At 38.1% G+C, this 15,798-nt stretch overlaps 3 protein-coding genes across 5 annotated transcripts; 2 read left to right on the top strand and 1 right to left on the bottom strand.

Annotated features, from left to right (window-relative positions):
• Positions 1 to 303: 303 nt before the first annotated feature.
• LOC137730636 (65-kDa microtubule-associated protein 8-like) lies at positions 304 to 4,630 on the top strand. 3 transcript variants are annotated; one of them, XM_088687109.1, is made up of 11 exons: positions 304 to 644; positions 756 to 959; positions 1,114 to 1,371; positions 1,468 to 1,680; positions 1,964 to 2,119; positions 2,193 to 2,352; positions 2,451 to 2,602; positions 2,695 to 2,782; positions 3,059 to 3,132; positions 3,669 to 3,761; positions 3,947 to 4,630. In XM_088687109.1, the coding sequence occupies exons 1-11, from the start codon at positions 561 to 563 to the stop codon at positions 4,268 to 4,270; spliced, it is 1,806 nt and encodes a 601-aa protein (XP_088543235.1). In that variant the 5' UTR covers positions 304 to 560; the 3' UTR covers positions 4,271 to 4,630. The 3 variants fall into 3 exon arrangements, with proteins under 3 accessions (XP_088543235.1, XP_088543236.1, XP_068325713.2); XM_088687110.1 differs by having other exon boundaries at positions 308 to 644; positions 3,687 to 3,761; XM_068469612.2 differs by having other exon boundaries at positions 367 to 644; positions 3,639 to 3,761.
• Positions 4,631 to 5,190: 560 nt separating this feature from the next.
• Positions 5,191 to 6,411, bottom strand: LOC137730524 (uncharacterized). The gene has a single exon (XM_068469515.2). It carries the CDS (start codon positions 6,284 to 6,286, stop codon positions 5,336 to 5,338), a length of 951 nt encoding a protein of 316 aa, XP_068325616.2. The 5' UTR covers positions 6,287 to 6,411; the 3' UTR covers positions 5,191 to 5,335.
• A 442-nt stretch (positions 6,412 to 6,853) lies between these two features.
• On the top strand, positions 6,854 to 9,687 carry LOC137732212 (mitochondrial import receptor subunit TOM20). The gene is made up of 6 exons (XM_068471512.2): positions 6,854 to 7,107; positions 7,197 to 7,275; positions 7,412 to 7,581; positions 7,673 to 7,720; positions 8,344 to 8,442; positions 9,351 to 9,687. The coding sequence occupies exons 1-6, from the start codon at positions 7,009 to 7,011 to the stop codon at positions 9,474 to 9,476; spliced, it is 621 nt and encodes a 206-aa protein (XP_068327613.2). The 5' UTR covers positions 6,854 to 7,008; the 3' UTR covers positions 9,477 to 9,687.
• The last annotated feature ends 6,111 nt before the right edge of the window (positions 9,688 to 15,798 follow it).

A 15,798-nucleotide genomic window follows, 5' to 3' on the forward strand; every position in this document is an offset into this window, starting at 1 on the left:
TTAATGGGCTAATCCATAACTGAAGATTTTCCAAATAAAGTAATGAAGGGCCCAACCTGGAATGCTGCTAATCAAATGTTACTAATACAAATTAGAACCGAAAAAAAGCAAGGAAAACAGACTATAACAGTTAACAGTGAAGGCAGAACTACATTCTTGTTTGCTTAGGAATTAAGTCAAAGCATGGTCAGTGCGGTACGGTGCGGTGCAAAAACAGGTGTGCACCTGTGAATAAGAAACCCTAACTACAACAATTTCTCCTCAAGTTTTTATTCAAATAATAAAAGAGGGAAAAAAAAGAAAGACCGACCAAAAGCCACAAAGGCTCAAGGGTTGTAAAAACAAAAAACTGCAGAGATCCTTGAACTCAAAGCTTGGACATTACCTACCTTTTGGCACACTTGTCTTTTAAGCAAAACTCACACCCAAAGAGGTCCACCGTAACACATCTGCCTTATCAAGGAACATCCCACGTTCTTTCTCTTTCCGCACTGCCTCTACTTGGCTGCACTGCATGCCAGGTTTGCCCTGATCACTGGAGAAACAAGGAAAAACGTCAGATGGGTTCGTTTCAGACGCCGATGGGAATGCGAAGCTCCACGCTTTTGGAAACTTCGTGCGGATACTTGCTTCAGGAATTGCAGGCAAGATTTCGTTCTACATTATCGGAAGAAGCTCCTTAACTATAATGCCTTTGAATGATTCTCGTTCTGAGACTTTTAAATTTCTGTTTTATTTAACTTACATGAAAGCAGATGATTTGGAATGAAGTTGGGCAAGATCAGTTTGAAAGGGAGAAGGTGCTGCTGGATTTAGAGCAAGAATGTCTGGAGGTTTATAGGAAGAAGGTTGATGCTGCAAATACCTCGAGAGCTCGCTTGCACCAGGAGTTGGCTGAAGCTGAGGCTGAGTTTACCCATCTTCTTCTGTCGCTGGGCGAACCGTCTCTCCCTGGACGGGTACATCATTTAGCAATACCTGTTAACTCTGTAAAATTAGTATGACTATTAACATTGCATGCATGTTATTAATATAGAACTCATATACATATGTGAACTTTGAGGAAATATAAGAAATCCTTACTTTCTTGGGGTGATTCTATTATCTCATCAGCCAGAAAAAATGGTGGGAACGCTGAAAGAGCAGCTGGATTCACTCACGCCGGCATTGAGGGAGATGAGATTGAGGAAAAAAGATAGGGTGAATAAGTTTCGAGCAGTACAAGGGCAAATTCAGAAAATTTCTGCAGAAATAGCAGGTCAGTCAGAGTACGGAGACTTATCATCAAATATCGTGGTGAATGAGAATGATCTTTCGTTGAAGAAACTAGAGGAGTGTCAGACAGAGCTACAAACACTCCACAACGAGAAGGTACCATAATGTAGTTCAGAAATTGTTTCATGGACAACGAATACTATGTCCTTCTACATGATAAGTTCAAATCTCCTTCTTTGGTTTGTCTTGCAGAATGAAAGGCTCATGAGAGTCGAAAAATATATAGATGCAGTCCACAATTTGTCTTTGATATTAGGAACAGAAGCCTCAATGGTTATCACCAAGGTTCATCCAAGCTTGAATGAATTATGTGGGTTGGCCAAAAACATAAGCAACAATATTTTGGCTAAACTTAACAGCACAGTTGAATCCCTAGAGGAAGAAAAGCAAAAGCGACTCGAAAAGGTGACAATTACCTACGCAGTTGTACCAGTTCTCACTAAATATATCTTAGTTGTGCAGAGATATAATTACAGAAAGAAATTCATAGAACTGACTAAGTAGCCTAAGTTATGGTAAACTCAAGCATAAATTCCATGGTTTTGGTATTTCAACTTCTCTCATTTTTCCTAATTTCGCATATTTTTCCATTTCAATATACAACTCTATTCTTCTGGGATTTTCAAGATACAATCTCACTTGTCAGATAAAGCATCAGTATCATATCTTTATGTATATATTTTTTCAGCTTCACTATCTTGGCAAAGCATTGACGAACTTATGGGATCTCATGGACACACCCTATAAGGATCGTCAATCGTTTTCCCATGTCACTGGCTTATTATCACTCTCATCGGCAGAAGTATCAGATCCAGGAAGCCTGACCCTAAATATAATACAACAGGCAAGTATAAATTTTGATGGTAATTCGTTGTATTGGAAAAGAGTAATAACATCATTCAAATTCGTTTTAAAAGGCCGAAGCTGAAGTCAAGAGACTGGATCACTTAAAAGCAAGCAAGATGAAAGAACTATTTTTCAAGAAACAGAATGAGCTCAAGGAGATATGCAATAAATCACACATGGAAATTCCTTTGCAATCAGAGATTGATAATCTTATTAACCTCATCAACTCTGGTGTGACTCAGTGATTTTCATTTCTTTCGTAAGAAATAAGATGATTTACTTTGTTTTATGGATAAAGTAGACTGTAAACTTAACTTGATGTACAACAGGGGAGATTGACCATGCAGATCTCCTAATGAGCTTGGATCAACAGATATCAAGAGCAAAAGAAGAAGCTTCTAGCAGAATGACTATCATGGAAAAGGTGGAGAAGTGGATGCTAGCACGTGACGAGGAGCGTTGGTTGGAAGAATACAGTAGAGTCAGTATATGGATCTTCATTTATAGTAGGCTCGTACCTTTATATGTACACACATAGACTTCGGTTTTACTAATGAAGGGCACCTCTTTTAGGACGAGAACCGGTACTCAGTCAGCAGAGGTGCACACAAGAACCTGAGACGTGCAGAACGTGCCCGAGTATTAGTCAACAAAATCCCAGGTAAATCCAAAAACTGTTTGTTAGCTATACGCATTCACATACAACAGAAGCAGGATTGTCATATGTAATAGGTCCAATCAAAGTTTACATACAAACACTAAACTTTGATGCCATACGTAGCGCTAATAAGAATATCTTAGCCAGATGAGTTGCAGTTTCTCCCTAGATATCAATCAAAGAAGAACGGAAATCTTTAATGTATGTGCCATGTTTTTGCATCACACCGTTACTGAGATCCAATACAGATAAGTTTTCTCACAATATCATAAAATGCAGCTTTGGTGGATTTGCTAATAACAAATACTAAGAGTTGGGAAGAAGAAAGAAAGAAAACTTTCTTGTATGATGAGGTACGTAAAGAATTGCTATGCCATACATACAATATGCTATACTGTATTGAAACTAGAGTAGAGAAGTTTGTGTTCAACAAATTTCCACAATCAAAGGAAAATCACTCAGAACAAGGAATAAATTGAAATTTCAGAACCTGAATCAAGAGATTGGTGTTTTTGTTAGACTTTTTCTCCACTCAAACATAAAAAAATTTCTTAGTCGCTTGGTTCAGTGGACCTCAAACGTTAGTTGAATGCATATAAATATGTTAAATGCAACCTCTTGTTTCATGAATATTACTGAAAAATAGCCACATACACATTAATCGATCTGATAAGAAGATACAAAAGCTGGATGTAATATGGTTTAAGTCTTTAAGGATGACAAGAAATTATGGACCTACGTGTCCCAGGGTTCTATGAATGTCTTAAGTTTTGTACTTCCGCGGAATATCACAGTAGCTTCCATCTTTACACTGTATTTATTTGTCTTCAAAATTTTCCATGCTTTCTCTCTCTGGTAGACTGGTAGTCCAAGTCATCTACAATTTCAGGGAAAACATGTCATGCAGGTACCACTCCTAGAAATGTTGGAAGAGTATAATGTGCTAAGGCAGGAAAAGGAGGAGGATAAGCAAAGACAACGGGTTAGTTTTATTTGACAATGCAATTAAAGGTTTATCAGACTGCAGAAACTGTTTTATGTTTGCAGTTTTCCAGTTAGACCTCCTAGATATTTGCATGTAACTCGATAGAATAATTTCTCATTCAATAATGGTCTATTGGCCTATGTATTACTTACCAACGTGATGAGGCAAGTTTTCCCTCACAGGAAGTGAAGAAGGTCCAAAGCCAAGTAGTAGTTGAGCAAGAAAATCTGTTCATAACCAGGCCAAGCACCAGTACAAGGCGAACTTCAAGCAGGACTTTGAACGGAGGTTTTAGCAACGCCATGCCTCTAAACAGAAGGCTTTCACTAGGCCTTCAGCAATTGGGACCAAACAGTGTAAACTCAGCCCCTCAAGGAATTTCCTTTATAAAGGAAGGCAAGAAGGTACACAGACAAAAGATGTTTGCTCGACCTGGCCTTGTTTCTCATCTTAGAGATGAAACAGCTTCAGTGGTGTCAACGGTTTCTGGTCCACAGTCTCCCTGAATTATGTCTGATTTGCCAATTGCCATGTCCTACGGGGAGGGACATAAAGGAGAAAGGCGCGAGAGCTAGTAGCGCGGAAAGACCTAATAGATCATCCAGAAGAATAAGTTTAGTAATTCAGCTAAAGAGACAGTATTTTAAGAATTAACCCTGTACCGGCAGAAGAGTCTAGAATTTTTAGACAACTGTAATTGCAAATAAATAAGTTCTAAGATTGTTTTCTTATTACTACCATGCACTGCAGGTTAGAAAAAGTAAAACATTAAGCAGCTTGCAAATCATGGGTTTCAGACTGTAATATTGCAAGGATTGTTGTGATTCTCATTTAAGCTATTCAATCAAGATTGGTAATACATACAATGTGTTTATCTCAACAGGACAAGAAAAAATTGCATAAAAAGACCAATCTAATTCAAAAATAAGAAATAAAATGGAAAACAGAAAGCACAGAAAAGGGGTTATCGGAATTTAGAACAATATACAGCAATAATTGGGATATGAACACAAGCCAGAAAGTAAAGAACTTCTGTCTTGAACAACACAAAACATACACGGGAGCAGAATGGTAGAGTTTTTCCCCATTTCCTTTGAACAAGATTGGCTGTTATAAGTATGTAAGAAATGTAAGGGCATGCCCTCTGCTTTTCGTCTCTTCGACTGTCATCAACAAAAGGTTTGTTACTGTTCCTCATGCACTAATCTAATGCATTTGCTCCATTTACTATATCATGTACATAGAAAAACAACAGGAAGCTCAATCACTTCTCATGAACAAAACTAAAAGCTGAAATACCTCCTTCCTGTTTTGATACCCCACTTCTCGACGATGATCAGGACAAGAAGCAAGCAGATTCAAATATCATTCAAGACAATGAGAACAAAACTTGCATACACAACATTGTAATCAATAACCACCACGATCAAAAATATCAAATGCATTGGATAATTAGATAAATAATTACAAAAGTTTTAATTAGTCTCCTGGTTTCCATTGATTTCTCACCATTACAACCTGACCAAACAAAATGTTTCTTTTTTCGACCTATAAAGACCGAAGATTTATGACTAGTTGATCTCAATTGGGGCTTCGTGGGTCTCAATTAGGGGTTCCTCATTCTCAATTGAAGCTTCGTCACTCTCGATTGGAACATCATCAACCTCAATTGGGGCATCGTCGTTCGTGATTGGGCCATTGTCAATCTCAATTGGGGCATCGTGAGTCTCAATTGAGGCTTCGTCGATCTCAATCGGGGCTTCTTCTGTCTGGATCGGGGATTTTTTTGCCAGCTTGTGAAAGAAACCATCGATCCGACGAGTACCAGCTGGAGCTGGTCCATCGGCAGCGGGGCGGCTCCGGTCTCGTTTAGCTGGAGCTGAACTACTGACGACAGAGCGACCTTGACTCCGGTCGGTTGCCCGATGATCGGACGGCTGAGAGGGCACAGTAAGCTCATCGCTTAGGAATTCACATGTCGGGCGGTGCCTCTTGACTGTGACTCGCATGTGCTCGAGCTTCACGACCTTGCGCTTCCTCTTCGTCGCGACCTCCGCCGACCGCTCCGCTAGGAATTCGAGGAAAAGCTGGGCGGAGTACGAGACGAGGAGTAAGGCTTCCGAGTTTATCTTGTTAATGTCCCTATCCAGCTTCATTATCCTCTTGACCCGACCGTTCGGAAATTCGGGTCGGATCAGATTCGCGTTCCATTCTTCTGCTACTGCCTTCCCTTTTCCTTTTGCTGCCTTCTCTTTTTCCCGTGCTGGGTTCTCTTCTTCTTCTGGTACTGGGTTCTCTTCTCCTTCTAGTACTGGGTTCTCTTCTTCTTCTTCTTGTGCTGGGTTTTCTTCTTCTCCTGCTGGGTTCTCTTCCTCTTCTTCTTGTGCTGGGTTCTCTTCTTCTTCTGGTACTGGGTTCTCTTCTCCTTCTGGTACTGGGTTCTCTTCTTCTTCCTGTGCTGGGTTTTCTTCTTCTCCTGCTGGGTTCTCTTCCTCTCGAGCTGCGATCTCTTCTTCTGCCATTGATGGCGGCGAAGCTCTGGTCCGGAATGAGTGGTGGAAAAGGGGAAAACGATGTTTAGGTTTTTGAATTGGCGGGAAATATTCAGTTGACAAGTTTCGGATGGACAATATTGTCGTGACAGTTGATAGATATTTGTACGCGCCATGCGAAATGTCGTTCCCGCCAAAAGAGAGATTTTAATATTAGATGTGGTGGAACCCCCACCTGTTAGCCCACGATTGAGCCCACTTCACCACCAAGAAGGCTCAAGAAACATCGGTTTGAGGTGGTGGGCTTAGGAAGAGGGCCCATATAAGGAGTAAGAGCAACCCAACGAAGGGATTGGGTACTAGTTATGTGCTTCTAGCAAAAATAACTTTTAAGTACTTCTTCAGGAGAAACTTGGATTTTTACTAAGTGGTTTTAAAAACATTATCTCTAAAAACGTTTTTAATCATTTAAAATACTTCTAAACGAACGGTAAATGCTCTTGTTCTCCCGCAAGGCTTGAAATTGCTGTAAGACCGGTCACGTGACCCGCGCGGCCAAGTGATAGATAACACACGTGTCAACCGCGAAATCCTGCCGTGTTGTGTCGCGCTCGCGCAAGCTCGAAGTTGTATAGCGTATACTATTCTTCCTCCTCCCATCCAAAAAAAACGTACAAACCCTAACTCCCTGCTCTGAGCCAGAGAGCGAGTCATACTAACCTATTTTGCACCAAAAATCGCCGTCAGCCGCCATGCAGTTCTCCCAGGAAGACTTCGATCGCCTCTTGCTCTTCGAGCACACTCGCAAAACCGCCGAAGTTAACTACGCCAAGAACCCTCGCGACGCCGATGTTCGGACTCTCTCTCCTCTCCCTCTCTCTCCCTCTCTCTCTCTTAATTTTCACCTGGCGTGGATTAACCGTGGTGTTTTTTACCGCAGAATTTGACGAAATGGGGAGGAGCGCTGCTCGAACTGTCGCAGTTTCAGAGCATTGCGGATTCGAAGAGCATGATTACTGGTAATTTTTTATTATTTTGTTTTCATAAACCCTAATTATTAGTTGTTATGGTGTTTTTTTCCCATTCAATTTTCAATTTTCGATTGCAATTTGTGTTCTGTAATGAGTATTCAATTGAACGTGAAATTTTGGTTAGATTGCATCTCGAAGCTGGAGGAAGCTTTGCAGATAATTCCCACGAAGCACGATGCTCTGTGGTGCCTAGGAAATGCCCACACCTCTTTTGCATTTCTGACCCCTGATCTCGACGAGGCAAGGCCTTATTTCGATAAGGCCACTGAGTTTTTCCAGAGGGCGGCCGATGAGGTTATATATTGGATATCCGAGTTTTTATATTATATTATACTTGAGCATTCTAGAGTCAGAGAGAGGATTGACAGCGGGTTTGATTTTGTAGGACCCCGGTAACGAGCTTTATCAGAAGTCCTTAGAAGTTACATCTAAGGTATTGCTATTGTTATTCCACTTGGCAGGTTATTATGTTAGTGATTTATAGTATTGTATTGTGTAACTTTCGTAGATTGACCTCGGAGATTGCTTGGCTACCTTAGAGATACTTGAATTTAACGTTAATATTGTGGTTGATTGGAATGTTCAAATATTTGGTGGCCTAGTATGTAATACAATGGCATGACAAATTTAGTAGGTAATAAAGTTAAAAGGAGGGGGCTTTGTAGACTTATGAAAATTCAAACTTTAAAACTATTCATAAATGGTCCACTTTGGGCTATGACAATGTTTAGAAAGGGTCACGGATGCTAAATTGCATCCATACGTGGATACATTTAGTTGGTTACGGGTATGGCTGGGCAGAAGTTTCATTTCACTTTAAATATATATATATATATATATATATATATATATATATATATCTGGTTGGTTATGGGTATATGGCTGGGCAGAAGCAATCATGTTTTGTAAATTTGATAACTTTAGGACCTTCTATCCAGCTGAGTACCAACAAATTACTTTAGGAGATTGTTGTCGTAGTTGGTTTAATACACATTTTTATGTATTGAATTTACATTGCAAGTGCAACAGAGGTAATTGTTGATCATGTATCCATAGGCACCAGAATTGCATATGGAGATCCATAAGCATGGACTGGGACCGTTGGGTCAGCAAACTCTGGGTGGGGCACCTGCTCCTTCATCATCCAGTACAAAGGTTAGATTCTCAATTTATTTCTTTATTCTAAGTGCAATACGTTCCAACATCAACATGTTGTTTGTAGCAAATGTTTTTGTGTTTGGTTTTTAGCTGTCCGTCATGTAATTGATATTGAATCATTGATATTAAATTTCCTTGTATTGAGATGTTTAACAACTCTCTTATATTGTCATTCAACTTATTATTTGGTTAGGAACCTGCATGCTCAATTACTACTAAAATTCTATTTAAGGGTTGTAATATGTATATTTCTGGTTGATTGCGAACTATCGTGCTTCCAGATATGTATATGTTATAGAATGGTTGAAGTCTACATACGTTACACAAATTAGTGGTTCAAATAGTAACTGTCGGTTAACACTGCTGCCCTATTTAGAAGTGTGATTGACAAGTATATTACTCTTCTTTTTGTATCCAATTACACTTTATTTGCCTTGTCACCAGTCATATGGGATCTGATTGGTTTAACAAATTATAAGTTCCGAAACTACTGTTGGATTTTTTTGTTAATTCAGTTATGTCATACTGTATTCTTGTGATATGAATAAGTTACTGCTACCATAAAAGACATAAAGGTTACAGAGCATGGCACATGGCTTTCAATTTTGACTGGATGTGGTTAGGGTTAGAATCACACACACACACACACAAAGACCATTAGATAAATCGTGTCTAACTATAGATAGCACACATGAATGAGCACATAATATCACTATAATATTAGTTTCTTTATTTGGTTTCGGTTACTTGTAGCATCTTTTCCATATTTTGAAACTAGCTTGAAGGCATATTTATTAGTGCATATATAAGTTTCTTTAGGATAGTTTACATTTCTCAGTGTGTAGATGCAAGAATGCTTCAGTTTTCTCATAGGAACTTCTAATTAAATTGTTTATTTATCCCAGAGTTCCAAGACCAAGAAGAGCAGTGATCTAAAGTATGACATATTTGGATGGGTTATCCTTGCTGTTGGCATTGTTGCATGGGTTGGAATGGCAAAATCCCACATGCCGCCACCACCCCCAAGATAAGCTTTATTTAGAATAAGACGGAAGTAACCCTGCCAATGCATTTGGTTGAAGGGTAATATTTTCTTTAAGATATTCATCTGGTTGAGCTGTAGTAATTCAAGTAAATCATGTGGTATGTTGACTACATGTTGATTTTGACCATAACTTTTTTATGTTGCTATGATAATTAGAACATCATTTTTTTATATGAATTATTGTTTGCTCTTGCAAATATTGGATAGTCTGTTGATTGGTTTGCTTATGTTCCCATCAACCTACTTATTTTACCTTGCTCTTTAGTCCTCTTTAGAGGTTTTCTCAGGGTTTATAAATTTTTTTTGGTGGTGTAATATATCCGTAAGCTAGGGAGGTCTGGTCTAGAATTTTGTCTTTTATTATTAGTTCTGAATTAGCCAACCCTTTAAAGCATGTAATTCTAGCCAGCTTCACTGAAGAATAACAGAATGCCCTTAATCTGATAACTGACCATATCTCATAAGTCATAACCCACACACAAACAAGTCAAAAGAAAAGGAGTATTCCCCAATCTTTGGAATGTGTGCTGAAGGCCCTTCTCTGACATAATCTCTGCCTAAAAATTTGAATCGAGTTTGTATGAAAAATTGGCAGCATGTTTCAAGGATATACTCAGCAGCATGACAAGTTTTCCACAATCAACTGTCTTCCCCTCCCTCCATTTGTCTTATTTTTTTTGCCATTAGTGTAGTGGTCACTGTACTAGTGGAACAGCACCAAAGTTAACAGTAGTAACGGAGTTTGCTCTCCTCTTTTTGTGGGTCATCTGGCTAGCAAAAAGTTTTGAAGCAATTGGTGAATGATGTCAATGGAGTTTTCAGTCCCCCCTCTCTCTCTTGCATGAGACAAGGGGAGAGAGAATTTGGGGTTTGGTTTTGGTTCTTTTGGAGATATAGGAAATTTAGACTTAAATGCAGTTTTTTTTACCTTCTCCAGGTAATCCAGGATGGTTTAGTCCCCAATCGGTAAAAGTTGGTTATTCTTTAAACTGTTAAGGGACGTAGCTATTTTCTCTTTAAATAAGTGGAGTTCAGGCCTTTTGTATATAACTCTTTCGTTTAACTTGTAGTAATGTTTCACCTCAGGGTTAATAAGGGAAGAAGCTTATATTGGTCAAGCTATTGTTTGAAGCTACCAGTCCTCTTCTTAGGTTCAGACTTCGGACATACATAAAAGTTGAGTGAAAACCTGAGAATGAAGAGTTGTCTTTCATTATTACTTTCCATTTAAAAAATATATATATACTACTCCAGTTGAATTTTCTGCTGCTAATGTAATTTTAGTATTTTACTAAGATGGCTCAAACAATCTGGTATTGCACATTTTGATTTTCCACTAATGGATCAATTATTAACCCGGAAATTAATTATTAATATATCATCATTGTTAAGTGTCTAAAGCATATAATTTGGTAAAATACTAAGTTACTTTCTTATGAAGAGCTTGATGCAATCATGATAGAACCAAGTCTTATTTTTAAAAGAAGTTGGAATTAATGGAAATCATGTTTTGTGCAATATGATTTATTCATGGAAGATAATAATTATAATGCACTGTGACATATTCATTATAATCTTTCAAGATGAAATGTTCCTCTACATGAATGATTAGATGTTTTCTTAGAAAGAAAATTGAGCATGTGAAAAAAGTAATATTGTTATTCTTTTTGGAAATACATGGACTACACAAATAAACAGGTGCGCTAAACCATAAGTGGTAAATATAATATACACGTAGGGAGGCTGCCACTTGCTAGTGGTAAATATAAAACTAGGGATTCAGTTGTTAAACATCTTTAATGAGGGGAAGTATAATATTGGTCGGATATATTATCTCAAGGCCATTATTTTGTTCTGAAAGTCCTCTTATAGGCTAAGAGTACGCCTCTCATGTTTTACATTGTAAACTCTTATACAGGCACATACTAGCATGTTCACTTTGATCATTGGACCAATAGAAATCTCCCACTTCCATGGAAATAAGGTTCTTATGCTTTTTCTTACCAGTTATTTGACTCATCATGTGTAAGACCAAGCCCTGGAAGCTAAAATTACAGGTAGAAATATGTTGTGTGCTTGAAAATTTAAAGTTAGCTTCGTAAACAGTTCTTTTTACTTGCAAATCTCAATCATTTTTTAGCTATACATCTATTGTCTCAACAGTCAACACTCAAGTATCCTCAATAATTGAGTTGACTACAATGCGGACCGAGTTAATGATAACTCCTACTCGGGATAAGACTTATTAGGGCATATCTAGTACAGGAAATGATGTCTGAGAAAAGTAGTGAGGCCAAATCTTTTGAAATAAAGCAGTGGATAATCTATTGAGACCTATTTTATTTCTGATTCTCTTTCTTTTGGTTCTTGGTTTGGTCACTGTGGAACCAATTTTGTTGGGAACACAGCTTTTTTTAGTAAATATCTTATTTTTGTACATTCAGTTTTTTATATTAACAATCATTGACCTTCAAAGTAATGATTCTCTTAGTTTCAACTATAATAAGAACATTTTGAGCCCCAATCTTTATGAAACTTTGATGTTCTTGTCCTCATAAATTTGCAGTTCTCCGACAATGTTCTAGGCTTGGGAAATTGTAACTCTTTGTTAGGCAAAGTATAAAACTCTTTGTAAACCTAACACCGTCCTTTATTTATTTTGTCATATCTAATTCTGGTTCATGTTTTGTGGCCCTAAAGTTGTTTATAGAGGTAATTGGAGCAATGGTCCCTAGACTTTAGCTCACTTGAGGTTTTGGTCCCTGAACTAAAAATCGGTGAGTATTGGCCTCTGAACCTGTTATAATGTGGAGCAATGGTTCTTTTGGCTAACTCCGTTAGAACTTCCATTCAAAATAAAAGGTTTAAAGGGACAAAAAATGAATGGAAGTTCTAACAGAGTTAGCCAAAAGGACCATTGTTCCTCATTATAACAAGTTCATGGACCACTACTCACAGATTTTTAGTTTACAGACCAAAGCTCCGATTGGGCCAAAGTTCAGGGACTATTGCTCCAATTTTCTCCTGTTCATATTGTTTATCAAATGTCAATGTCATCTAATATTTTGAAGGAGGCCATTTGCTTGCAGTTCTGATGACAGAGATGAAATTGTTTTCTTTTTGTGCGAGAAAAATTAACTAGGGTCAAACTCTTTGAGCCAAACGTTTTATCATATAGATAGGAGTAGACTATCCCTTTTAGCTCACTCGAAAAATAGTCATGTTGGGAAGCCTAATAGATTGACTGGTAAAAAATCTCTGAAAGAACTGGGTTGAGTGATTGAAGCGGGGTGCCTGTAGGGATGATTTGCAGAATCCAGGATGCATCATCGTGTTTAATTATTAAAAAAACTTCACCCCTTGTCGGTGTCAAGGTTGTTTCCTTCTTCCGTATGACCTGCTGCCACATTCTATTATTGGTATGTAGTAGTGCTGCCACATTCCATTATTGGTATGTAGTAGTGGGTAAGGTGTCATATACGCATTGGACACCTTGCCATTAGTGGAAACAAAAGATGCTCTCTAGACTATAATATGCTTTTAGTCCTTAATATATCTTGGCTGGTTGTTGCGTAGATGCTAGGAAAATACTTTGATAATGTTAAAAGCAGCAATGGTTAGCTAAGTGTTCCACTTTGGTTGCATTTTTTAAGGGTTTATTCTAAGAGATCCTCCCAGAAGGGTCTGGCTAGTACTATGGAAAATATAGTTTCTGTCGCAAAGACTCCCTACTTCTTGTGTCCTCTTTGATTGATCCCCAGTGGTTGAATACCAATTGGTGGTCTCTGTCTGAGATTTAATTCTTTTTAAACACTGCTCATAGTTCAATATATTTTTCTCTTTTCACCAATAAGGGAGTTATTAGGTTGCACAAGTTGTATTGATTTGTTTATCATCGGCCTGTCGTGCTTTGAGCAAAGTAGAGTCCTCATGATCATTAATAATTCATAGTTTAATGAGACTTTGATGGAGGAGAGGCTTGCACGCCCCTTCCCTCGGTGTTGTGGGATTTTAATTTTACTAACTTTATGGTCATCTGCTTTGCCTCCTTTATAGTTTATTGTTGATAGGCCCCAGTGATATCGGGTGCTTTTGGATTGAAAGCAACCTTTAATCTGATTGGTAAATCAAGTATTGGATGCTAGCGTCGGCTAAATTCTCTTGAAAGTCGGCTGAGATAGTACATTTTTGTATATATTTTGATGCAAATGGGTTGTATGCTTTCTGTATTTGGTTGAGGGAGGGCTTGTCTTTCTGGCTTTGGATTTTAAATACTAAAGCTGGTTTTGATATGTGATTAGTTTACTTAGTATGTGGTTTGGAAGCCTTTATATTGCGCATGCTGGAATTTGGGAATTAAATTAAGGGGGGAATATCTCTTTTGTGTGTACTTTGTGAATCTTTTACAAAATGATCTGTGAAAACTTGCTCTTTCTGCACCCGTATTCCACGGAAACTTATCATGCTTGTATTGTACTGAATGGTTAGGCTGCAACGGAATTGAAATTGCATCAATTTGTTGTGAGGTTTTGTTATAGATTTTGCGAGACATTGTGCGTACTTTTTAGCCATGGTTTTTAGATTGTCAATCTGGATCATTGATTATGCGAGTTTTCCCCTAATGGTGAGACTTATCAACAGTCTGAACGACATAACATACTTCGGAAATTCTGTGTTGCATGCTTGATCGATGCTGGGTCGGATAGTTGGAATGGTCATCTGTATCAGGTTGAATGCTGGGCTCCGACTAAGAAAGGGTTAAAATCCTGCTTGAATTACCAATCCATTTCCCTACCATCTTTCACTGCCCACAATTTTATGTTCGTCCCAAAACATAATTTTGATCTCAACTGAGTTTTTATTATTGTAATTATATGCAATACTTAGGAATGTTGCTTTCTACGTAAACATCATAGCACACGCATAGCCCCCAATAAGAGAAACTTTGGTAGAGCTGCCTTAGTTTCCAACGGAATCAGAATTTTGGTATTGCTTGCAAGGAGTAGGCGCTACTCATGGATATACGGAGCAGCGTGGGATTAACCAGGATTAAAATACAAGCAATGCTTTGTAAGAGGTGTTTTGTGAATGACGTGGTTGGAAACGATTCGGTGGTGGCATGTGCTTCGAGCTGCAAAGAATCATCCGGAAAGCCTCGGTGGTTCGCAATTACTTGGGTAATTTAGATTTGAGGCGTAAAATTTTAGATTTGGTCTCAGAAATCAGAATCAGCCGGAAGCACACGGGCTCTTTGCGATTTTTAACTATTCTAATATGAGTGGCAAATCTAACGTACAACGGGAACGCAACAATTGGGCTCATTAAACAGGATTCGGCTTCTCTGTGCTCCCACTTCCCATACACTTCCATCCTTTCTTATTTTGTGCGGTCACGGTCAAGTCAGATCAATATTTTATATTGATTTTTTTATAGAGATAATAAAACAAAAAGCAATAGTAATATAAAATGTTGACGTAACTTAACCGTGATCACACAAATAGGAAGGAATGGAAGTGTATGTATGGGATGTGGGAGGGCAGAGAAGCCAGATCCCACTAAACAACATTAAAGAAGGTCAAGAGTTATAAAATTAATATACAAAATATTAGTATTATTTTTTAATACATACAATATTATCAACACTAAGGGGTGAGAGAGTGCGTTAAATCTTATAATGAGCTAGCCATGATAATTTAGTTCGAATTTGTTTTTGGCGGAATTGAACTAAAGATCTCTCACTTACAAATAAAGAGGAATACTACTAAACTGTAGTACTAAGTGGCAGTATAAAAAGTATTTTTAAATGTGTGGCCCACGCCTACCGACACAGCCGTCGAATCGAAGGTTGAATTTAGTAATTTAATTTAGCTGGGTTTTAAGTTTAAACAAAGCTGAATATTGTTAACCACAAGTGTGGATAATTAGACATGTCGGAGTTAATGCATTCCAGCTGCTTTGAATAGATTCTGGACCGTTGGCTTTTATTTTCACAAGCTAAAATATTGTCCAAGCCTCCAAGGTGACAACCCGGCAGTTTCATGGTGGGCACTCGCTGTTGTGTTTCATACTTTCATGATAAGTTTTCAGCGTGACCGTCACACTATCAATAACATCTACCATTGTATTCGTGTCATGATATATACTGTTATTTAGTAATCTTATATGCTTTTGTAAAAATAGTATCGGAGAAAATTAATTGTGAAAACTTCCGAACAAGGAAAAAAAATACCACGCTCTTCTTACAATTGCAAAACTAATTATCAAAAAGAAAAAAACCTCTTGCACGCACCGCATAACAAGCGTCTTGT

This window comes from Pyrus communis, chromosome 16 (assembly GCF_041283825.1).
Source record: "Pyrus communis isolate YQ-2024b chromosome 16, ASM4128382v1, whole genome shotgun sequence".
NCBI classification, from domain to species: domain Eukaryota; kingdom Viridiplantae; phylum Streptophyta; class Magnoliopsida; order Rosales; family Rosaceae; genus Pyrus; species Pyrus communis.